General features: G+C 37.5%; 1 protein-coding gene across 9 annotated transcripts in view; it reads left to right on the top strand.

Annotated features, from left to right (window-relative positions):
* PMCA (plasma membrane calcium-transporting ATPase 3) overlaps window positions 1-26,333 on the top strand; it is a 1,183,542-nt gene that overhangs the window by 406,883 nt on the left and 750,326 nt on the right. For all 9 annotated transcript variants that reach the window (XM_090387939.1, XM_090387938.1, XM_090387937.1 and 6 more), the window contains one exon: window positions 16,226-16,360. In XM_090387939.1, coding sequence (XP_090244065.1) covers window positions 16,226-16,360 — 135 coding nt within the window. The remainder of the gene's footprint in view (window positions 1-16,225; window positions 16,361-26,333) is intronic.

The following is a 26,333-nucleotide window of genomic DNA, read 5'->3' as shown; positions in this document are numbered from 1 at the left end:
AACTAAGAGTAGAAACAGCTGCAGGTATACTTGCATGTACACCAATGCTAGGAGTATAAATTCGATGAGCTTGGAGTGCTAGTCAAGACATCACAGGCAGATATTGTTGGGATATCAGAGACATGGTGTCACATAGATATAAGCAGTGCACAACTGAAATTTGGGGAGTACAATGTGTACAGAAAGGATAGACAGGACAGGAAGGGAGGAGGGGTTATGCTGTTAGTTAAGAAACACATAAAATCTAAGGAAGTACATCCAATTGATGTGGGTGGACAATGCAATGATGAGTCTGTTTGGTGTGACTTCAGCACTGGGAAAGGTAAAATGAGAGTGGGTGTGTGTTATAGGCCTAATGAATCTGATGAGTATAATGAGCAATTGTGCAGAAAAATAGAGTGGGCTAGTAAATTAGAGTGTCTTATAATGGGGGATTTTAATATCCCGGATATTACTGGGATTTGTCGCTTGGCCACACACACCAGCAAGGCTTTTGTGGATTTATTGTTTTATTGTTTTCTACAGAAGCATGTTTGGGAGGCAACTAGAGGGAGTAATACTCTTAATCTGATTATCAGTAGTGATTCTTCATGCATCAAGAATCTGCAGATAAAGGAACCACTAGGTGGCAGTGATCACAGTGTGCTGAAGTGGGATTTAATCAAAGCGGTAACTACCATCAAGGGTAAAGGGAAGGGTTTTTGCTTTCGTAAAGGTGACTACTGTGGTCTGAGACAGTATTTAAATTCTATACTGTGGAACCAACTGATGATGTTACCAACAACAAATTCACAATGGGAAACATTCAAACAATTAATCTTGGAAGATTAATTCTTTGAATGCTTAATACCAACAAAGAAATATTGTTCAAGATTTAGGCCTAAATGGATGTCAGATGAACTAATTAGACATGTGACAGAGAAGAAAAATGCATGGGATATATATAAATTAACATGTGACACAGAAGCCTATGATAGATATAAGCTGGTCTGTAACCAAGTTACAAAGGAGGTTAGGCAGGCGAAGGCAGGTTATGAGAAATCTTTGGCAAAGGATGCAAAGAAAAACAGCAAAGAATTCTTTACTTATGTAAACTCTAGAAGGAAGGGGATGAATCAGATTGGTCCACTTGATATCGATGGTTCAACTGTTGATGCTCCTGCTCAGGTAGCTAACAAACTAAATGAATATTTTGCATCGACATTCACACATGACGAGTTATTCAGGAAGGGGAATGCCAGAGATGTATTAAACTCTGGCAGTAAGCTAGATAATCTTGTAATAACTGAGAGTAAAGTGGAGGAGAAATTGTTGAAGATAAACACAAGAAAGGCATCTGGGGTGGATGGAATCTATCCAGTTATATTAAAGGAGGCAGCAAAGGAAGTAAGCAAACCCTTAGCCATAATTACGAGAGCTTCCTTGACTCGGGGAGGTACCCATGGACTGGAGATGTGCAAATGTGACCCCAATCCACAAAGGACAATCAAAGGGAGACACAGATAATTAGAGACCTGTAAGTTTAACTTCGGTTCCAGGGAAATTAATGGAGGCACTGGTTAAAGAAGCATTGCAGGATCATCTAGACAAGACTTCAGTTATAGCTCGGACACAGCATGGGTTTGTTAAGGGGAAGTCTTGTCTGACTAATTTGATTGGATACATGATGTAGTCACAAAGGAACTGAATGCAAAGAATAACTTTGATATCACATTTTTGGATCTTAGAAAAGCCTTTGATACTGTGGCACATGGAAGACTGCTGCACAAATTGGAGCAGTGTGGCATTGGAGGCAAATTGCTGCACTGGATGAAGAGATGGTTGAGTGGGAGAAGACAGAGTGGTAATCAATGGAAACTGTTCTTCGTGGACTAATATTATTAGTGGAGTCCCTCGGGGTTCAGTGTTGGGTCCATTGTTGTTTTCTGTATTTATAAATGATATTGATGATGGTATATCAGGCTTAATGTCGAAGTTTGGCAACGATACGAAGGTTGGCAGGGTTGTTAATGACAGTACACTGCTGCAACAAGATCTAGAAAAGTTGATCAGATGAGCTGAGAAGTGGCAAATGAAGTTTAACATTGATAAATGTAAAGTACTACATATGGGAAGCAGTGATCGCAGAGTAACATATCAACTCTGTGGTACTACACTGACAGTGGTAGAGAATGAAAAGGACCTGGGTGTAATTGTGCAGGCAGATATGAAGTTTTCTGAGATGTGCAGACAGTCTGCAAGAGTAACTCATGCTCTCTTGTCAATGATATAGAGGAATTGTTTATTTTTTTGTATTGGTCTCTACAGGAGGACTCAGGCTTAAAACAACAGTGTTCAAAAAACCTATGTGCCGGAGCCAGTACACCCACTATAGTTCAGTGCAAGCTATGCAACATAAGAACAGCGTCGCTAATAGTCCCACTGCAGTACCTCTGAGGATAGAGAACAAGAAATTAGATGAGTCACAGCAGACCTTAAGAAATGCGGCTACCCCCAGAGGGTCATGGACAAATATATAAGAGGGGTGATGCCCAGGCAAAGTGAACTGTGTGTGCCAGTGCCACCGCATACATTTCCTACTATCCGGGCCTTACTGAGTGTATAACAAGAGTGCTTCGTGAATGTCAGACACGCTGTGTGCAGCTGCCAGGGCGTAGGTTGCACACTGTGGTGTACCAGGTTAAGGACCCTATAACAAATGATTTTAGTAGTGGGGTCGTATACATGATAAAGTGCCCGGATTGTGGGCAGTGTTATGTGGGTGAAACTAGGTGGCGATTTAAGGATCGTCTGGGGGACCACATGAATGCCATAAAAGCCGCAGATTATGGAAAGTCTGCTGTGGCTGAACATTTTTGGGAGAAGCAGCAACAGATCTCCCCAGAGGATGTGGTCATCATTGACTGGGTGCATTGGGTTCTGGAACAGTAAGTGACTCGAGAGCTTGCAAATCTGTTCATCAGACAATAATACTATTAACAGAGACAGGGGTATTCGTATGCATCCTCTCTTTGAGGCTGCAGTCCTCAGTACGGATGAATGGTTTTGCTTTCTGCGCTCCCGAGCCATTTCCTGTTCTAATACGCATGAAGGGAGTTCCGCCCATATGCCTGTCGAACCACGTGTGGAAGTGCAGTGAGCCTGCTATTTAAGGATGTGTTGTGTAAGTTTTAATTTACTGTTGAGAAAGGAAGCAGATGCTTCCGAAAGCTACAGTCTAGTTTTAGCGCTTTTATTCTATCATATATTTTAAATGTTTTATATATTTATTTTAATCCAATTTAAGTTTTATATTTATTGTAAGTAGATTGTTCGTACTATATTTTATTTTACAGTATTAAAATTTTCTTAATTCAATTTAAACAGTTGGTGTACGAGTTTATTATTGTGATATTAGTTTTCCCAACTCATATCATCGAGTTTTCCCAACTCATATCATATCATCAACTCATCAGAGGCCTATTTCAGGATATGCTATTTTTCTGACCATCCCTGAAGTCTATCTAGGTCACTCTGAAGAAACTCTGCTTGGTGATGATCATTGACTATTCTACCAATCTTTACATCATCTGCAAATTTAGTTATCACGCCCTCTCTCTCTCTCTTCAATGATGTAATTTATGAAAATCAAAACAACAGTGGTCCTAATACTGATTGTTGGGGAAACCCCTCTTCTTACATCAACCCAATCTGAGGAATAACCATTTATTACAACCCTCTGGCTCCTGCCCTGAAGCCATTCAGCTATCGATCTAAGGATTTTAGATGTGATTCCAACCTGTTCCAGCTTATTAAGTAATTGCTCATGTGGGACTGAGTCAAATGCTTTGCTGAAATATAAATAAACGGTGTCAAAATTATTTTCTTGAGTGTCCCTGTCAAAATAGCTAACTAGATTAGTTAAACATGAATTTTCCTTTACACCCTTGACACACCCCTTAAAGTTACTTAAGCTCACTTCCTTGCCTTAGCTACCTGCTCATTTGAAATGTTTCTGCCCTCAGAACACTTGCTAATATGATCTGTTGCAGTAACAAACAAGAACTCTTGAGGTATGTGCATGCGTTACTTTGACCACTATTATCACTATTAAGATAAATGCATATTTATATTACCCTTGTTCCCCCAAAACTGGTAGTTTCCCTGAACCTTTAAGGTATCCTCAATAATAATGGAAAAATTCTTATTTAAATTTGTTTAAGTGTATTCTGTATCTACAAAATTGATTCCTTCTACCTACAAATGTGGGTCATGCTGATAGAAATTTCCCTCCTAGTCCTTCAAGTCTTGAGTTAATCCACAAGGGCTTTCAGCATATAATAATCCCTCCTATTGCATCTTGACAGAATTGCAGACACATAGATATTGTGACTTAATTCTCGGCATTTCTTCAGCCTGGTCCTATATTCATCTAACAAATCATCAGATTGTGTATGCTTAATATCATTAGTCCCCACATGAATAATAATATTCTCTTTACCCTCCTTAAATGACAGTCTGCTGGTGAAATCATTAATAGTTGCTCCTGGCAGATAGTCTACCTATCCTTATTACAAAAAATATTTTCTTTTTCCTTGATAATGGAGTCTCCTAATAGGACTAAATCCTTTTTAACCAGAGTAGTTTCCACTTGGTTATTCTGTTCTGGAGTCCGAATCGGAACTGCATCACTTGGTAGGTTACTTGAATCCCTGACAAGTTCCCAGTTACATTATTGAGGGCAAGCACCTGTTTTTTTCAGTTCCTCAAATTGTTCTAGCAATGCACCAAATTTTAAATTGAGATTGGTACATTCCTTACAATGGTGACAAAGAAAAGAATTGGCATTTGTGCTATGATTATCCATTGGGTCAACCTTGGAATACATGCCACTGGTTCTGCAAAGGGTAAAATCGTGGCTCACCTGGAAATTGCCATCTGTTATTTCTGTATGAGTCATGGTGCCCTCTTACGAGGTGCTCAAGGCTGATCTTGTTACAACCATTGTAAAATTTACTACATATCAATAAAATTTTGTTGATATGTAGTAAAATTTACTACATATCAACAAAAAATTATATTTATAATATAAAAATCAAAACTATTACAGGAAAAAAAAATTTATCAAAATAAACTTTACAGTATACTAAACTTCTGAAATCCTCCTCCACTTCACTTATCCCCTCTTATATATAAAGTTGAGTGTGACCTATATGGGTCATCAAGGTCACTGCTTGTTATTCTTCAGTTTTGGCATTGTTAGTGTTTGAAGCTTCTTCACCCACGTATTTTCTGAAACTTTTTTTCTTGCAGTTCACTCTTGGCAGGTCCCACCCAATCTGGCCACTGAATTAATGACAATGTGGCATTCTTTTATTGCAGTAAATACCATTTCAGAATTATCTTTTATTTCTTCAATTTAAAAATTTGACTTCTGCAAAGAATTCAAATTAAACAAAAATTACAAATATCATAATGAAACCACAATTAGTGTTATGCTGGATCAACTTTTGTTAAGTTGAAAGAAAACAGGCTTGATATATCTTCATGCCTATACAAGATGTGGCTATTAAATAATAAGGCTGCATGCACAGCCACTACACACAAAGTGCCACCCACGAAACAAAGGCACAGTATTTGACCTTGAACCTTCCCATAGTTGTCTGCGAAGCCTCATTCCAACACACTCATTTGCTTTGCAATTAAACAGGTTTCATCACCTTGTGTTTTTGCAGTTTGCAGGAAAAATGATAGACAAAAGAATTGAACAACAAATCAATCTCAGATTGTTAACAAAACTAAAGAAAACAACAACTGAAAGTTATGAGTTTTTAGGGTATCTTCCCTATAAACGTGAAGTTTATAGGGAAGATACTATGTCAAGAGCTCTTGTATGAATGGCATGAAAAATTTTAGAAGATAGAGCGAATGTAGAAGAGGATGAATGACCAGGCTGTCTGGTATTCATGAAAACTGATGGAAATGTGGACTGGGTAAAGACATTGATTAGAAGTGATCATCAGTTTGAGCATTCAAATGGTTGCATCAGAACTCAATATGGACAAAGAAAAAGACAAATTTTAACTGAAAATTTAGGCATGAGAAAAGTGTGTGCCAAGATAGTGCCAAAATTTTTGAATGAAGATCAAAAAATGAGAAGACTCCAATTCGTGAAGTCATTTTGAATCTGAGTATTGTATTTTTTTACAGGGCAGTGAAAGTTGGCTGTTCCAGTACAACCCAGAAACTAAAAGAAAGTCAATGTCATGGAATACAAAACAACCCCACAGACCAATAAAAATGTCAAAGTGAAAACCATGCTTCTTCTTTTCTTTGATATTTAAGGAATTATTATGGCTAAATACGTTCCACCAAATTAGTCTGTCAATCAAACATACTACATTGAAGTTCTGATTAGACTGTGTGAAAAAATTCGAAGGATGTTAGATGCTCCAGTCACAAAATAGCCTCTCTGTTTAGCCTCTGTCCAAAAACAAATCCCTGTGTGTGTGAGAAGATGCATCATTTTCCCCCGTCCTAACTCCATGTGACTTTTTTCTCTTCCCTAAACTAAAAAAGTGTACTTAACAGGAAGCCAATTTCAATCCATTGAAAACATTCAGAAAAAAACTAATATAATGTTAAAAGTGCTTATAGAAGATGATTTCCAGAAATGGTTCTGTGTTCGGAAGAAATGTATGGAACAGTGTGCGTGCATAAACCCCAATGAAATTATTTCAAAGTGGATAACTTGTAAGGTATGAAATAGTTCTTTATATTTTCAGTAGAGCCTGGATAAGAAGTTTTCTAAGGGACTGGAGGTTTAGAACTTCTTATGTGAGAAAACTTAGAAGGGAAAATGACCTAAGGGTATGAAATTTTAACTATGCAAATAAAAATGAAAAGATACATACACATAAGTTAAAGATAATTTTTAAGCACTATTTCAGAATTTATAAATATTTTACTCTGCCTATGGGAAACATTTTTAAACTGAGGATTTCTTAACATTCTGTTCATTAAACTCATTACCAAATTGGAAGAATGAACTCCTTTGGAGTTTCAGCGTACCTTAAAAGTCACAATTACAGTAAGACAGAGCAATGTTACTTAACAAGAAGAGTAACATTACTCCTCTCCATTGGCAAAGCGTTGCCTATTGGAGGTAGTGCAATATCACGGCAACTCATTGTGAAAGCATTCTCAATATGAGATATATGCATATCAAAAACTATGGCATTTTACCTACTTTGGTGGTTTACTATAAACTAAAATGATGCTTGGCACTCACTTCGATTATAATTATATTATATTATATTTCGATTATATTTATACTGTAAATGTTTATATTGTTTAATATTTTTTACTATTAAAAAAATAATTTCTATATTTAAAAAACGTAAGCGTATTAAGTGGGAAAACGTCATTATAATAATACACTGTGTATTCTTTACCACAAACTTTTTATGCAGGAAAACGTTTTACCCGGGAAACTTCTTATGTGGGAAAATAATACATTATAACATGTAGAGTTGAAATTGGGACATAAGAAACCAAACCTAGTACAGGGGAAAACTTCTTATGCGGGAATTTCGTATCTGGGTTCTACTGTATTTTATTGTAACTGTCTCATTATGTAATCACATCTCTAACAAGGCAGTTCTGCTCAATAAGCTACTTTCTAAGTAACCAGAGAAATTAGAAACTTTAGCATCATGTCTGTTGTTTTGAAGGGAATATAAAAGAGGCCACAATAATCTGATACCAAAATCCTCCCCCTCCTCTTAACAGACAGTTCTGCTCAATATGCTTTCTAAGTGACAAGACAAATTAGACTCTTTCGTATCATATCTGTTGTTTCCCCTTCTAAACCTAAAAGATATATTACTCCTGAAATGGCTAAAGAATACATCTGGAATGGACTTGATTCCCATTTTTATGGTTAAATTTGCAAATTCATATATATACATACACTGCCCTACTGTTAACATCCAAACACCCCTTCTGTCGATAGTTGGTCACATCCTTCCAGTGCACTGCGTGTCAGACACAACTACAAATGTGCTCATACCTTCAAGGAGAGAGTAGTATAATTATGAATGCAAGATGCTGTAATCAACATCATTAAGAGACCCAGCTTGGATTGATAATAGGGTTCCATGTAAGTAGCAGCATTTTGACAGCACTGAAGACCCCTAGGTTCATGATTAGTAATGTGATTTGCAACCCAATTTCGCATAACCGTTCTCTTTAAAAGTTTGTCCAGTACCTCCTTGAATTTATTTAAGCTATCAACTCCCACAACGACAAATGGAAGTTTGTTCCAGCAATTAGCCACTCGCTGGCTAAAGGCAAATAAAGGAAAGTCTGTGCAAAATTTGGTAAAGTAAAGGAAAGTCTGTGCAAAAGCAAAAATGCACATCCTCATGGTGTGCAGAAGCAACAGTGAGTGTCATCTTGTGAATACTTCCTCCAGATTTGTCAAGACAGTCCTGATTTCCTCAACTGTATGGTTACTGGAGATGAGTGTTGGGTGTTCTAGTAGAATTCAGAGATGAAGTGTCAGAGCAGCAGTGGATTTTGAAATCATCATCAAGGCCCAAAAAGTTTCATTTACAGAAGTCCAGGATCAGGACAATGCTGATCATATTTCTGGAAAAATAGGTTGTGATTCACATGGAATTTTACTGTGTGTGTGTGTGTGTTCTCCATACATGTCTTCAAAGACTATTGAAGTGCATTTCCCGGGTGAGGCCACAATTTCAAGAGAAAGGTGGAGGTTCTTGTTGCCAACAAAACCCCTGCCCATTCCACACTTGTGGAGACATTTTTGATGAAACATGGCATTTTACGGATCAATCTCCCAATTCTCCCCATTCTCCCAATCTAATACTAGCAGACTTCTTCCTCTTTCACATGGTAAAAGCTGTCTTCAAAGGAAAGATATTTCAGGATGTTGAGGACATAAATAAAAACATAACTGCCTAACTGAACATCATCTCGTTTGGTGCCTTTGTTGCCTCTTTTCAGGAACTTTCTGAATGGTATAATAACTTAATCAGGTGATTAGTTTGAATAAAAATAAAACAACTTTTGAGCTCTTTCACTTTGTGTTCAATTCGGGAACTTTATTACCACACTTTGTGTGTTCATGTGTGCATGCGTGTGTGTGTCCTTCTTGCCATTATGTTTAATAAATGCATCAAATATCTTTACTTTCCATAGGCGCCTCCGTAGCCAGGTGGGAAGAAGCAGCAGTGCGTAACGCACGCTTCTTGATTAGACCGGGGTTCGATCCCGTCACCACCAAATACGGGGATGCAGAAAGATCAGGGAATGATCACCGCATATTCCCGGAGCAATATGGCCTTAGTTGCTAATGCTCCTAAAAACCAAATAACAAACAAACTTTCCTAACAGATGGAAACAACAGTAAGACCCCCGTGTCTGCGGGGGATACGTTCCAAGACCTACTGTGGATGGCTGAAACCGTGGATTGTGGATATAAGTGAACACCCGCTGACCCCATATATAACGTGATTTTCTTGTACATACATACATATAATAAAGTTTAATTGATAAATTAAACACACACAGTAAGACATTATCAACATTAAATATGGTAATAATAAAGTACAGTAGACTCTCGATTAACCGGGACACTTCAAGACTCCAAATGTTAAAAAAAAACAAACAAACAAACAGAAATCGTAAAATTCAAGTAATAACTAGAATAGGTATGAACAGATATTCTGCGAGTCGTAAATAAGTGACAAGAACCGGCATTATAAGTCGTCCTTGGGAGATTAGTGTACTTATTATCTTGCAACCCCTGCTGGCTTCACACCTACAGCTCAAAAAAAAAAAAAAAAAGACCAAATGTTTAGTTTAATTTAATGCATCACTTCAATTGTTGTGTCTTGTTGCACCTCAAAAGGACAAATTTTATTTAGAAATCGCAAAATTATGGGCAAACACAAGAGTTGTGCTTTCAAATTAAACAAAAAGTTGAAATTATTCAAAAGTTTGAAAAAGGTGCATCTGTTAAATCTCTAATGAACCATTATAATGTTGGTGACTAAACTATACGCAACATTGTAAAAAAATAAAGGGAAGCTATTCGGTTTAAAATCGACATCATAAAAAATAAAGGGAAGTATTGTATTGGACACGCGAGTATTACGTGTTAATTTTTTTCGTTTTTTTTCTGTGGTTAACCGTGGGTAACAATTAGCGGATCGGGGCACAACTGTATTGCTTTTTCCTATTGAGAAGGTTCAGAATACAGGGGGCAACTCAAAGACTGATGCTCAGTCTTTCTGTTTTCTCCTTGTTACTTACACTTGGAATGGTGTTATAAGTTCAATCAGGCGATTACTTTGAATAAAAATAAAACAACTTTTGAGCTCCTTCACTTTGTGGTCAGTCCGGAAACTTTATCACCACACTGTGTGTGTGTGTGTAAATAAATTTTCTGTTTATACTCCGGGACGACCAAATGGTCAGAGGAGTTCACAAGGTAGACAGAATACAAGAAACAGCACGTGTGTGTGTGTGTGTGTGTGTGTCACTGCTTCAGAAACCCTTCTTCCTTGCCTTATCTCACAAACGCTATCCTTGAATTCTGACCAAGTTCGCTATTTTTTGAAACACTTGTCCACCTTGCTAATTTAAGATTACTACCCCATTTCTGGAGAGAAATGGGCCCTATGCAAAAGGTTGAGGCCAATCTTTTGCATCTACAAAGATAAAAAACTTGTGATTTGGAAAGATCCAACCCAGAATTGAATTTATGTTAATAAACAGAATTTAGTGAATTCATTTTTTTTTTAATATGAAATTTAATAATTGATGCATTTGTGTAAATGGCTGACATTGTAAATCAGGATGTAATGAAAGCAGGCGAACTAGTGATGTAATATGTAAAAGAATTTCGTGTTTTTGTTTGTGTATGTGATCAAATACTGACAAAGGCATTCTTCTTAATATAAATAATAAAGCATGTCAACAAGACAAATCTGAATTTACTGCTTAAATAACTTATCCATCAAAACTGGAACCTTATTTTTATAACCAACTTCCACTGCATTTTGCAATCCACTTGGATCACAGACAAAATAAATTATAGAATTCTGCATACTTCTGGGTAAGTAAAATTGGTGTAATCAAACAACAAACATTCTGATTCTTAGCATTTAGCTCACATTCTTAAATATCATTGAATACAGTCGACCTTTAAAATATGTTTATTACCAAATTAAATCATCATAAGGCAGTGCTTTAAATCTTAACCATTGTTACACTACATTTGGTAAACTTGTTTTACTATAATTGCTTATGCAGATGATCCGAAAATCTGGTCTCTCATTCCATTGAGCACACAAAATACCTTTTTTTAAAGTTGCTTGAAATCATTTGTGAACTTTTATCATTTGGTTTATATTTGTGCATTTCACATTTACAGGGAAGTCCACTTGTTTCTTTTTTTTTTTTCTTCTCTTTTAAGCAATGCTATGGCACAAAAAATTGGAGTACACAAATACTTGAGCATGCAGTTTGATGAGTAATTTTCATTTAAAACCCATCTCTTGAATGCCAATCGAATCCCTGAAATATGTATGGCGTCTCACACAAAACCTAATTCATGTTTCTGTTGTGTTCACCTGTAAAATATATTAGAACCTGCCTTCATCCCACTATAAGATATGGATCAGTCATTTGGCCAGCTGCTGCTTCTTCCAACCTCTACCACTTTCTCTCTTCAGAATTTCATATCATAGTGCACCAGTGTAAAATCTGGGTTTCCATTCACCTGATCAAGAATGGATTTATACAATAATTTGAAGCACCACCCATCCCATGGCCATGTTTATTATTTCTTCATAGCTGATGACCTCTTAGTCTGATGTCTACAGTAATATCAGAAGTTTTTTTCAATAAAATGGTGAATTCGAACTCCTGTTTAGGAGAACTAATAATGAAAATAGAACAAACAGAGATGTAGTGTCACCTGGAAATTGGGGGTGATGAGTTGCACTATGGTATGTACAGTGTATTTAGCAAGTAGTGTTGGATCATGCTTCTTATGAAAAGCGAATTGAGTACAAAAGGAGCTTTTGCTGAGTCGCAAGTTGCACCTGCTAGCATAGAATCTGTGGTGTGAGTTAGTTGGAAGCAAAGATATAATGAGAGTGCAAGTAATCTGCAGACCAGAAGATTGCAAAGAATGTGCCCATTCCATCTGCACATAGAAACTTTATGTGCAGATGGAATGGGTAAGCAAGTGTGAATGGCTTATTATGGGTAACTTGAATCTGCCCCTAATTGATTGGAATAAGTGGAAGAAGAAACTCACAATGGGGAACAAAATTTTTAAATAAACTAGATGATTATTATTTGTAACAGCACGTTAGGGAAAGTGCAGTAATACAGAGTAAGGATATTGTGGATCTCATTGTTACCCATGAATTAGGAGACACCATAAGGCTTACAGTACAGGATCCATTGGCAGGTAGTGATCATGCAGTCATTAAATGGAAGATGAAGAAAGATGTTGCAGTAATTAAAAGTAGAGAAACAGGTTTTAATTTCAGAAAAGGAGTCTATGACAGTTTCATATGCTGCATAGCATTTATCATTTGGGCAGATTGGAGAGGGAGGGTGAATACATCAGAATTAATCACAGAAGCCACAAACACATATATACGGAGCTGGCCAGTCTACTAAAGCAGAAAAAGATAACATGAGAAAATGATAGGGCCACGAATAGTGCTGATGTCTACAACATATACAAGTTGATCTGAAATAGTACTGTAGATAATCAGTCATAAATTAATAATGAACAGGCACAATATGGCCCCCAGGAGGCCCTTATGTCAAAAAACCCTCAGCACAACAACAACAACAACAACAACAGGTACAGCAGATAAAATTAGGCAGGCCAAGGCTGAATATAAGAAAGCACTGGCTAAGAGAACAGAGAATGGGGACAAGGAGTTTTTTATGGTGAATGATGCAAGAAAGGAATTTATTCAAACCATCCATTTCCACAATAACAGATGGAACAATATAGATCTGCTGGAACTAGAAAGGTTGCAGTTCTACAAATTGCAGCATCTGAAAACTAGACACCTGATCTGATTTGAGGTGCTTAAGGCCTTAAATGGATTGAATAAGCTGAATGTTAATGGCATTATTCCTCTTGCTGAGACTACACACATGAGGGGCCATAAATTCAATTTGAGGAAGGATGGTTGCAGGATAGATGTGCAGAAATTTGTCTTTAGCCAGTGAGTGGTTGATTGTTGGAACAGGCTTCCATCTGTTGGAGACAATAATCACTAATCAGGGATAATCACCTCCTTATGCCTGCATAAGTAATAAAATAAAAATTTAACTTAGTAGTGGGCATTAATGGGATGGGCCTGATGAAGGGTCGAATGGTTCTGCAGGTTCTTTGGCCTTAGAAAAGAACTGCAGCAATGAAGTCTGTTGAGTCTTTCTCTCTTCTAACATATTGTAGTAGGGCTTCAATATGTTAGTAACAGCTCTTTGGATGGAAGAGCTATGTTCCCAGTCTGGGTCATTGTCACATAGAGTTTCACAGCCTGTTTGTATTTGTGCCTTAGCTGATTGAAGTGTCTTTGTGATGAGGATCCTAATTGGCACAATCTCTTGTTCTTCCTCTTCCTCCTCAGAATCCTGTTTAGCCATTTGTGTAGTCATATCCGCTGAGTCTGCCTTTCAAAGAGGCTCACAATGGCTTTGCAGCAACTCACCGAATCATCAATGTCAACCTTGTCAAGGCCAACATCCTCAGCCATTCAAGTGTCATCTTCAGCCACTGCTGAAACTCAAGAAAGTAAGACATTGCATCAGGCCATAATTTCCTCTAAATTCCTTTCACACATGATTGCTACACTTCTTCCAGGCTGCAGCAATGTTACTTATGGCCTTAAGGATGTAGTAGGACCTCCAGCAGTCCCTCAAAGTCACTGAGTTAGATGCCTGCACTGCCTTGATAATCCCTTTGAAGGTTGTATTTAAATAGTATGCCCTGATCCATTAGCTGCAACAGTAAGGTGGTGTTGGGTGGCAAATAAATGACCTTCGCATTCAGAACATTAGGGATATCTTCAAGGTTGGCTGGATATCCTGGAGCATTGTCAAGGACTAAAACAACATATTTGGGCAAGTTCTTTACTGCAAAAAATTGGGCCACCTCTGGATGAAAGTATGAAGAGTACCATTCACTAAAAAGGATCTGGGTCGCCCATGCCTTCTTATTAGAGTGCCAGAAAACGGGACTCAAGTCTTCACAATGCCCTTCATAATATATGGATTCTCTGAATGGTACACCAAAATTGGCTTTAATTTAAAAGTGCCTGATGCATTACCACCCAGAAGTAGTGTAAGCCAATCTTTTCCAGCCTCTTCACAGGCTACGTACGTTACCAGGCATCTTCTTCCAGTACAACTCCATTTCATCAACATTAAAGACCAAGTCTGGGGTGTAGCAACCTTCATCCATTAACTTTTGGAATATGGAAGAATATTCCTGAGCACCTGCAGTGTTGGCACTAGCTGCCTCACCAGTAATTTTTTCATTGTGAATTCTGGTATGGTTTTTGAACGGGGAAAACCAGCCCCTGCTAGCCGAAAATGAATAATAAATAAATAATATTGATGATGGTATATCAAGCTTAATGTCCAAGTTTGCAGACGATACAAAGGTTGGCAGGGATGTTAAGGACGCTACTGACGCTATTCTGCTGCAACAGGATCTGGAAAGGTTGAGCAGATGGGCTGAGAGGTGACAAATGAAGTTTAACATTGACAAATGTAAAGGACTACATATGGGAAACAGCAACCCCAGAGCAACGTATCAACTCTGTTATACTACACTGACAGTGGTAGAGAATGAAAGGACCTGGGGGTAATTGTGCAGGCAGATATGAAGTTCTCCGAGCAGTGCAGATGGGCTGCAAGAGTAGCTCATGGTGTCTTGTCAATGATATACAGGAATTTTTCTAGCAGGGATAAGGAAGTGATTATTCCCTTGTATAATCACTTCAGAGAAGTGATTATACAAGGGAATAATCAGTACAGAGAAGGGCAACAAGATTAGTGTATGGAACAGAGGGTTTCTCTAACAAAGAAAGGCTTAAGTTTTGCAAATTACAGTGTCTGGAGACTAGGCACCGGCGAGGTGATCTGATTGGAGGTGTATAAAGCCTTGAATGGGTTGAGCATGCTCAATGCTGATGGGATTCTTCCTCTTGCTCAGAATAATCACCTGAGAGGGCATAAATTGAAATTGAGAAAAGACAGATGTTGGATAGATGTGCGGAAATTTGCCTTTAGCCAGCAGGTAGTTGGTTGGTGGAACAGACTTCCATCCCTTGTTGTGGAAGTTGATAGCCTAAATAAATTTAAGGCTCAGCTGGACAGGTATTTCGAACGAACAGAGGGGTGAAGTGGAAGTTTTATTTTTTTTTTCTTTTGGCTGATGCTGCATAAGCTTGCTTTCTTGCATCATATGCCTCTACTAATGCTAATGCCCTTGAACGATTTTCATCATTTGTACACTGAACACCATGACAGCCAACAGATCTTTTCTCACTCCTTCATTGGAGAGAAATTGATAATGGATTTTTCAGCTGAAGAACTAGAAGAGTGTGTGTGTGTGTGTGTGTGTGTGTGTGTGTGTGTGTGTGTGTGTGTGTGTGTGTGTGTGTTGATTCATAGTCTGCGTTGTAGTGGTAGCATATGTATAGTTTTATCAGACTTCATTAACTATGTGATTTAAAAATAATTAAATAGAAGCTAAGGTCAAATTTGATTCTCCATATATGTTCTCAATATCTTGATTTTTAGTCTTTATCCACAAAAAAAAAAAAAAAAAAAAAAAGTAAAATAATTGGTCAAGATGTGAACACAGAGAAAGAAAACTAAGCTAATAGACTATATTTAAATTTAAATGAACAGCTTATTTAACACATTAACAATGTTAATCACCTTGAGATAGCAATACTTTTTGTATTTTTTATGCATTAGACCATATTACACAATATTCACTGTAGTGATTAACATCTTAAGTGTGTAGCGTTTTGATGAAAATTTTCAGTAACTCTGATAACTTGTTACTGCGGTAATTGCATTTACTTTAATTCCTCCATTGGAAATCTAGAGATGTACTTATAGAGACTAAATATTTTGTTAAGCAGTATTAAATAATTTAATTTAGGGACGCATGTAATGGAAGGAAGTGGAAAGATGCTAGTAACAGCTGTAGGAATAAACTCGCAAGCTGGAATTATTTTCACACTTTTGGGTGCAGCTAAAACAGATGAACAGGAACAGAAGAAACAAAAAAAGAAAGGTGAAAAATAAGATATATAACTAGAACAAATGTTTGCTTTATTGGTGATTTGATATGAAATTATTATTTTTTTGTTTTTGCTTTTTATTTCAGAGGTTAATATCTAAAATTTGAAGTACAGGGGGTCCCCGGTATCTGAGTATTCATTATCCAAGTCCCCACAGTTACGAGCATTTGAAAATTAAGGAATTAAAGGAAGCCCTTGAGAAAATTGACCAAACACTTGAATATTTTTGTGAAAACGATCGTCTTCATGATTGTGCAGCAAAAGTTAAGCGTGAAGTTAATGACATAACTAAATGCTATGACACAATTTTATCTGAAAAAAATACACCAAAAAACCAAACAACTCTGGATTCATTCTTTATTCAGAAAACTGAAAAATAGTGTAACTTCAATAAACTTTACTTAACTTTACATTGTTCAACTTATAATAAAAAATGTCTAATAATTGTTTCATTTTTCAGTCCCTTAAATCTATTTTTTTTTTTTTATAATATGTACAAGTACATAATACACATTATGAAAATTTGGTCCCCGTTTTAAGTGGAATTTTCTGGAACCAGTTATCCTCAGATAACGAGGACCCCTTGTAGTTAATTGGTGGAGATAGGTGTTGCTCCAAGGCCACTCTTGTTTTTGATTTTTTTGAAGGACATTAGTGAGAGAAAGAAGGATAAAGTGGTGAAAAGTGAGAGAAAAAAAGGATAGTGTTGAAACTTGCAGGTGATAGTGATATAAATCAGCATGAGCCCCTTCAAATTAATTTGGATTAACTTCATAGATGCCAGGAGAAATAGTGGCTGCATTTCACTGTTGCCAAATGTAAAGTTCTACAAATTTTATTGAAATGAAAACTGCAAAAGTTAAAAGTTGTTTCACAAACAACAAGAAAATTAGCATTGCCAGTCTTCATTGTAGTCCTCATTATGTTTGACTTATTTTGAGTGCTGCACTAGTGCCCAAATACTTTAAGAGAAATTTTGCCACCCACTTGACCTCTTCAAATACAAGAAGTGATGTCCTTTTAGTTCATAATTTAATGGCCAAAAAAATGTGATAATCACATTGAGCGAAGTTCTTGATGGGTATGCGGAGGGGAAGTAATACCCCAAACTTCATCTCCTGTATCTGATTCACTGTGGAACTGGTGGTAAGAGGATGGGTGTTATGATGCTGTAAGCACATACCTTTGGGCAGCAAACCATGCCCTTTTTTTTTTAAATTGCTGGCTTTAAATGGTTTAGAAACATATCACAGTGTTTATCATTCATCATGGCTCTCTTACAGTGTTTCAAAAGCATCCCTTTATGATATATATATATATAATACTTTACTGGTTGATATTTAGGTATGGACATTCACTGAGGTGAGTCTGCATTGTACCACTCTGTACTTTCATGTTTGCTTTCTGGTGGGTAATAGTGGACCCAGGATTCATCCTTGGTCACCGTGTGTTCTAAGAAGGTGTCTCCTTCTCCCTCATCCCAACTAAGAAGCACAGAAGACAAATTAAGTTTCTTCAGTTCTGGTGTTAAAGGCTGAGGAATGAATCCATCAAGTTTGCACTTTTCAAAGGTATATACTTATAAAAAGTGCACATTCTTGAAAAGTAAAATCTTGTATGCTGTGATAACTTCTTCAATGGTAATGCCTTGGCTTCCTTGTATAAGTTCTTTATTCTTCCATTGCCACTGTGACTTCTGGTGGCACAACCACCAATGTGCTTGCCATCTCTTTAGATAAAGACGTCAAGGAGGCTCCTCAGCATTTTCAGTACTGTTCTTAAACTTGTTCACCCACTTGCTGTTGTCTCACTGACTTGCTGTTGACTTTCACACACACTTCACCATACTGAGCCAACCTTCTGTGATAAATTTAAGCCAGTTTTGTTCCTTCTTCACTCAGAAATCAGATTATAAATCTCAACTCTACCTTAGTGCATGACTACAAAGGTACCACCAACTTGAAAATTGACTGTTTCCAAGTAATGCCAGCAGATGGTGTCATAGGGGTGCTCTGTTTGCTAACAGACTGAATAATATGACACCAGATTATTATTATTATTATTATTATCATCAGGTTTTGAATATTATTCAAATGAAAATCACAATATTCCAAATATTCATAATATTCCAAATGCAATCTCATATTGAGGTCCTGTGATCTTGTGAAAAGATCTTAGGGTTCTCCAGTTCATATTTTGCATGCAGTGTGTATTCACGGGCCGGTTTGCATGTTGCATAAGCCTAACAGCTCAGAATAACTCATGAAAAAAACTCCTCCTGCGATCAGTTAATTCTTGAAGAGGCCCTATGAATTCATGTCTCTGGCAGGATTCCAACTCAGACCTCTCTGAATAAGTGATAACTGCCAAAGTCTCTATACTACCACAGATGTTGTCTTCTCCTTACAAATGCTCGACTGTGACTTGACAGAAAACAGAGTGCAATCAAAAATGACTGTAAGATAAAATTCTAAACATTAAACAGATCTCAGACTGTTAAAGAAACACTGCATTGTCAGCATATCAACACAAGTAGAAATCATATTATGTTTCATATCTAGACTACTTTAACCTTCAATCTGACATTGCTGAGAGAGAGAGAGAGAGAGAGAGAGAGAGAGAGAGAGAGAGAGAGAGAGAATGATATAAAACTACTATATCTAATAAGGGAATCTACATCATACTTGAATTTCTAGAGAAGATACAGCTTAACTGTTCATTGGCAACAATATGTAAAAGAAGCACATCAAAGACACATTTTTCATGCCAGTTTAGGAAAGAACAGAATAATTGATATTAAGCTACTCAAAGATTGCTTCACTCTTTCATTTTTATCTGATTCATTCTCATTTTTTACATCAACAATAATAGCTATGCACAACACTAAAATTCAAGTTTTAAATAAGGTAGCAACCTGTGACAAGTCTATTTAAAGAAGAGTTTAGAATTCGTGAGAAAAATCCATGTGAGAACTTCCCAGAGTCATCAAATTGAAAAGTACAGCAAGCATTCACTAATGACTGGTTCTGATTTATGATCTAAAAGGAGTTTTGAAAGGTACAAATTAATAAACTCCTCAAGAAAAAGAACTTCTGAATCACAAACTTTTGGTGAAAGCAATCCTAAAAGACCAAGCAAACTAAACCCCACTTGTGTGTGGAAAAACTCTTCCATGTACAATCTTAAAGCTTGAATAAAACAGTTTGCTTCTTTCTTTTAAATTATGTGCCATTGTATGAAAATCCAAACAGTTGTTCAGTCCATTATACTGCACCTCCAGTTACTGAGATCATTACTCTTTAACATGTCGAGGAATGTAATGTGTAAATTTGTAATACCAAAATTTTTTAAATCTTTCACTTCCATCATCAGGTAGTTGTCATTCATGAGACTCTGGTCCTGTCCATGCTGTCTTGAGTGAAGCCCTTGCAAGTAGTAGTCAGGTCCAGTGTTTCTCACGTTTTCATCACTCTTGTCCGGGAAGTGGAGTTTACTGGCTGGGTCTGTTGGAATTCAGTAGTCGTGTTTCAGTTAATCACATTTCATGATGACTTATCAGTGAAGTGGAGTTGACTCCGGGCTTCATTGCATTCTGTGGTCATCGCCTCCGATTTTGAATCACATCCGGGGATGGGTATGTCTTAATCTGGTTTGCTCTGATTTTTGTGGGAGCATTATCCTATCCTACGGTGTCCAGGTGCCTCCGTCCAGGCAATAAGCCGTTGCTACTTCGGTTTGTTGCACTGTAGTTTTCATGGTAGCGGGTTACTGTCTATTCAGGTGAGTTTGCCGGCGGCAGGGTCAGTCTTCTTGTGAAGAGACTTTGGGCATATTTGGAGAATAATTTCACTCTCTAGGAGTGGTGCTCTCTGTCTTTAGAGATGAACTGTAGCTTGGTGATAGACCCCATAAGTCCTCATAGAGTCAGCAGTCATGCATCAGGTGGCCCCAGGTCTCCTGTGAACCACATGCTCCAGATGGATTGTTGGCTATTCCCAGTGTTGTTAGCTTCCTTCGTATGGCACGTGTCCTGTTAATAACTGAGTGCAATAGAGCCCCGGGGAGAACCACAAAGGCAGTTTTGGATACATTGTTTGTACGTCTGGAATGAACTTGTGAGTTATCTCCACTTTTGTGGACTCCATCCAACGTTGTGCAAGATAAGTATATGAATCCATCTTTTCAGTTTTTGCTACTACAATGATTATATCCCTTCCTGTGGCATACATGTTCATCAATACTTTTGCTTTAGCTGTATTCATCTTTAGTCTGACCAATTTGATTGGATTCTATGATGTGGTCACAAAGAAGCTAGATGCAAGGAATAACTTTGATATCATATATTTGGATCTTAGAAAGGCTTTTGATTCTGTTGCACATGGAAGACTGCTGCAAAAATTGGAGCATTGTGGCATTGGAGGCAAATTGCTGCTATGGAGGCAAATTGCTGCTATGAGTGGGAGAAGACAGAGATTGGTAACTGCTCTTTGTGGACTAATGCTATTAGTGGAGTTCTTCAGGATTCAGTGTTGGGTCCATTGTTGTTTTCTGTATTTATTAATGATATTGATGATGGTATATCAGGCTTAATGTCCAAGTTTGCAGATAATACGAAGGTTGGCAGTGGTTAATGACAGTATGCTGCTGCAACAGGATCTAGAAAGGTTGACCAGATGGGCTGAGAGGTTGCAACTGAAGTTTAACATTGACAAATGTAAAGTACTGCATATGGAAAGCAGTAACCCCAGAGTAATGTATCAACTGTGTGGTACTACACTGACAGTGATAGAGAATGAAAAGGACCTGGGGGTAATTGTGCAGGCGGATATGAAGTTTTCTGAGCAGTGCAGACAGTCTGCAAGAGTAGCTCATGGTGTCTTGTCAATGATATATACAGGATTTTTTCTAGCAGAGATAAGGAGGTGATTATCCCCTTGTATAAGGCAATGGTCAGGCCACACCTTGAGTACTGTATACAGGTCTGGAGGCCTCATTTTTGGAAGGATGTAGAGCTGCAGGAGCGAGTGCAGAGAAGGGCAACAAGATTAGTGAATGGAATAAAGGGTTGCTCTTACGAAGAAAGGCTTAAGTTTTACAAATTACAGTGTCTGGAGACTAGGCACCGGCGAGGTAATCTGATTGAGTTGTATAAAGCCTTAAATGGTTTGAGCATGCTCAGTGCTAATGGGATTCTTCCTCTTGATCAGAATAATCGCCTGAGAGGGCATAAATTCGAATTAAGGAAAGACAGTTGTAGGATAGATGTGTGGAAGTTTTCCTGTAGCCAGCATGTGGTTGATTGCTGGAACAAATTTCCATCTGTCATTATAGAAGGTGATAGCTTAAATAGATTCAAGGCAGAATTAGACAAACATTTAGAGTGAGTGGATGGATGAAATTAGAAGATTTGTTTTTTTGTTTTGTTTTTTTGGCTGATGCTATATAAGCTTGCTTGCTTTCTTTGCATCATGTGCCTTTACTAATGCTAATCCGAAATCCTTACTAACTTTGCATAACTGTTTACGATTTTCCTCTAATTCTTTGGGATCATGGCTTATGACCACAATGTCATCTGCAAAGCGTAAATGGTTTAGATACTCGCTATTCACATTGACTCCTTTCTGCAACCAGTTTAATCTTCTGAAAGCTTCCTCAAGGGCAGCAGTAAACAACTTCAGAGATATTGTCTTCTTGTCGAACTCCTTTCCCAATTTTAAATTTTGCTACTGTTTTTGTTTAGTCTAATAAAGGAGGTAACGTTCTCATATATTTTCTTCAAAATCATAATATATTGGGTATCTATTCCTTGTCTTTCCAGTGCCCGAAACATTGCTTATGCTGTATGGAGTCAAATGCCTTTCCATAATCCACAAATGCCAGGCATAATGGTGTTTTTTATTCATTTGCTTTCTCCATTAGCTGTGATATTATGTGAAGGTGATCCATAGTTCAAAATCCTGTCCTAAAGCCAGCGTGCTCTTTCGATTGATTCTCGTCAAGTATTTTTTCTGATCTGTTGGTAATGACCCTTGTCAACAACTTGTAGATGTGGGACAACAAGTAAATGAGCAAGGCAGCTTAAAAATGGAAGCTTAACAAATGAGCAAGGTAGCTTAAAAATAGAAGCTTAACAAATGAGCAAGGAAGCTTAAAAATATAAAAAAATTATCCAAAGCTATACCTGGCATTTTATCAATTTCTCATTGCAGAGCTGAGTGGTAAAAGGATATTCTACCAGGTGAATAAAACAAAAATGCATTTCAGATCTCTTTCTTGTGAAGATTTGAAAAAACTCTTAAATGTCAAGTCTATGTAGCAGGGTCATTGTTATAAACAGAACAGAACAAATGACAGGTCAAAATGCAAGTGAGATGCAGCTTCACATATTAGGAAATAACATTATTCCAATCTGTGATATTTCAACTTTGTTCTGTCATTGCGAGGATTATGCACTTGTAAAACTTATAAGTTTTTGATAACTAAATTTACAAGTTCACTTCCTTATCCATACTCAGTAAGGTTTGTAAAATGTAGGATCTCCATATGCTACATCTGATAAGAAATGTAGCACTAAAATTTGCCATCATGGTGAATGACTCAGGTGTAATATAACCCTTTTTCTTCCGTTTTTCTCTGCACCCTTCTTAAAGGGTGTGAGAATTAACAACAGTCAAAGTACATGTTTTTAAAATTTAGTCTGTTGATGGGATTTTGGTGTTGAAAACAACACCATACATACCATCAAATGAAATGAATTTATACAAAGATTTAGTCATTTTTATTTCATGAACAAGGTAATGAACCAGGTAAATGTTGGAAGTGATTACAGAATGGTAAGATGCACACTTGATATAGATGTAAGAAAAGAAAGGAAAAAACTGACTCGAGGAAATAATATGAAGGTCTTTGAGATAAGAGAAGAGGAGAAAAAGCAGTATGTACTGGAACTTAAGAACAAGTTTGAACTTCTGCAGACTGCTCAGGACCAACATATCAACGAGGAATATTATAACTTTCTGAAAGTGGATAAAGCCCAAGAAACCTATAGGTAAAAAAAATCCAAAGAAGAAAAAATTAGTCAAGAAACACTTGCCATGATGAACCAAAGAAGTCAAATGAAGAGCAAGATAAACACTGACAAGGAGAAAATTGAGTATACTAAGTTATGCAAAGCTATTAGAAAGAGACTCAGAGAGGACATAAGAAGATTTAACACAAGAAAAGTAGAACAAGCATTATGGAAAAACAAAGGACTTTAATCAGCAGCCATGAGCAGTAATACAGAAAGACAAATGATACTGAAACTGAAGAATAGCGATGGTGTACTTATAAATAGCAGAGAAGGCATAATTGAAATAGTAGAAGACTACTATAGAGAATTATACAAGGAGCTTAGGGATGATGCCAGCAGTGGGGAAGGTGGATTCCAAATTAGTAACACATACGACATACCCAATATCTTTCCTGATGAGGGAGCACATGCATTGAAAAAAATGAAGAATCAGAAAGCCCCAGCGGAAGATGAAGTTTCCGTGGAGTTGTTAAAATTGGGTGGAAGACACATGACACAAAAATTGGCAAGACTTCACAAAATGCATTAGAGAAGGTGTGACACCTGAGGAGTGGAATAATGCATTCATAGTTCTGCTGCATAAGAAAGGAGATAAATCAGAAATTGGACATTATAGACCAATTAGCTTGTTATCCCACATCTACAAGTTGTTCACAAGGGTCATTACTAATAGATTAGAAAGAATACTTGATGAGAATCAACTGAAAGAGCCTAAGCAGGCTTGAGGACAGGATTCTCAACTATGGATCACCTTCACGTAATATCACAGCTAATGGAGAAAGCAAATGCATAGAAAACCGCAGGCAGAGGTGAAGGTGATTCTTGCACAACTTCTATTAGAATAAGAAGCTACCTGGAGCGAGGGGTGTTGGGGGTTTCAGGGACGGATGGCAGTCATCATGGAATAGTTGGGTATATGGGATGTGTTAGGGTAACAAGGAATAGGCATAGGAGCATGTATGCTTGCATGTATACCAATGCTAGAAGTATAGTAAATAAATTTGATGAATTTGAAGTGTTGGTCAAGACATCAAAGGCGGATATTGTTGGGATAGCAGAGACGTGGTGTCACAAAGATATAAGGAATGCAGAACTGGAATTTGGGCAGTACAATGTGTACGGAAAGGATAGACGGGACAGAAAGGGAGGGGGTGTTATGCTGTTAATTAAAAAAAACATAAAATCAAAAGAAGTGCACCCAGTTAATATAGATGAACAGTGCTCTGTTGAGTCAGTTTGGTGTGAGATAAGCACTGCGAAAGGAAAAATAAGAGTAGGAGTGTGTTATAGGCCTAATGACTTGAATGAGTACAATGAACAATTGTACAGAGAAATAGAGTGGGCCAGTAAATCAGAATGTGTTATAATGGGGGATTTTAACTTCCCAGATATTGACTGGAACTTGTGGGTTGGTCACTCACACACTAGTCAGACTTTTGTGGATTTATTGGATGATTGTTTTCTGCAGCAGCATGTTCAAGAGGCAACCAGAGAAAGTAACACTCTTGATCTGGTTATCAGCAGTGATCATTCGTGTATTAAGAATTTGCAGATAAAGGAACCACTAGGTGGCAGTGATCACAGTGTGCTGAAGTGGGATTTACTCAAAGAGGTATCTACCGTCAGGGGTAAAGGAAAGGGTTTTTGCTTCCGTAAAGGGGAGTACAGTGGTCTCAGACAGTTTTTAAATTCTGTACAGTGGGATCAACTGACGATGTTACAAACAGTAAATTCTAAGTGGGAAGCATTCAAAGAATTAATCGTGAAAGCTACTAGACTTTATATACCGATTAAGAAATATCGTTCAAGGTTTAGGCCTAAATGGTTATCAAATGAACTAATGAGACTGGTGACAGAGAAGAAAAATGCATGGGATGCATATAAATTATCAGGTGACGCAGAAGCCTGTGGCAGATATAAGCTAGTCTGTAATCAGGTCACAAAGGAGGTTCGGCAGGCGAAGGCGGATTACGAGAAATCTTTAGCAAAAGATGCTAAGAAAAACAGCAAGGATTTCTTTACTTATATAAACTCTGAAAGGAAGGGGATGAATATGATTGGTCCACTTGACATCGATGGTTCGACTGTTGATGATCCTGCTCAGATAGCAAACAAACTGAATGAGTATTTTGCATCTACATTCACACGTGAGGAATTATTACAATTTGAAAATGGAAGAAGGTTATCAAATTGTAGCAGTGTGCTTTAATGATTTTGTAATAACTGAGAGCAAAGTGGAGGAGAAATTGTTGAAGTTAAACATAAGAAAGGCACCTGGGGTGGATGGGATCTATCCAGTTATATTAAAGGAGGCGGCAAAGCAACTAAGCAAACCCTTAGCCATAATTATGAGAGCATCCTTGGACTCAGGGGAGGTTCCCACGGACTGGAGATGTGCAAATGTGTCCCCAATTCACAAAGGTGGATCGAAGGGTGACACGAGTAATTACAGACCAGTTAGTTTAACTTCTGTTCCGGGTAAAATAATGGAGTCGCTGGTTAAAGATGCATTGCAGGATCATCTAGACAAGACTGCAGCAATAATTCAAACACAGCATGGGTTTGTTAAGGGAAAGTCTTGTCTGACAAATTTGATTGGTTATTATGATGTGGTCACAAAGGAACTGGATGCAAAAAATAATTTTGATATCATATACTTGGATTTCAGGAAAGCTTTTGACACTGTTGCGCATGGAAGACTACTGTACAAATTGGAGCAGAATGGTATTAAGGGTAAGTTGCTACAATGGATAAAAGGATGGTTAAGTGGGAGAAGACAGAGGGTGGTAATCAATGGGTGCTGCTCTTCGTGGACTAATGTTATTAGTGGAGTCCCACAGGGTTCGGTGTTGGGTCCACTGTTGTTTTGTGTATTTATCAATGATATTGATGAA

The sequence above is a fragment of the Mastigoproctus giganteus genome, chromosome 13 (assembly GCF_048544385.1).
Source record: "Mastigoproctus giganteus isolate SK-2022 chromosome 13, ASM4854438v1, whole genome shotgun sequence".
Taxonomy (NCBI): Eukaryota; Metazoa; Arthropoda; class Arachnida; order Uropygi; family Thelyphonidae; genus Mastigoproctus; species Mastigoproctus giganteus.
Note: the sequence above shows the minus strand (reverse complement) of the source record. Positions and strands in the feature narration are given on the sequence as shown.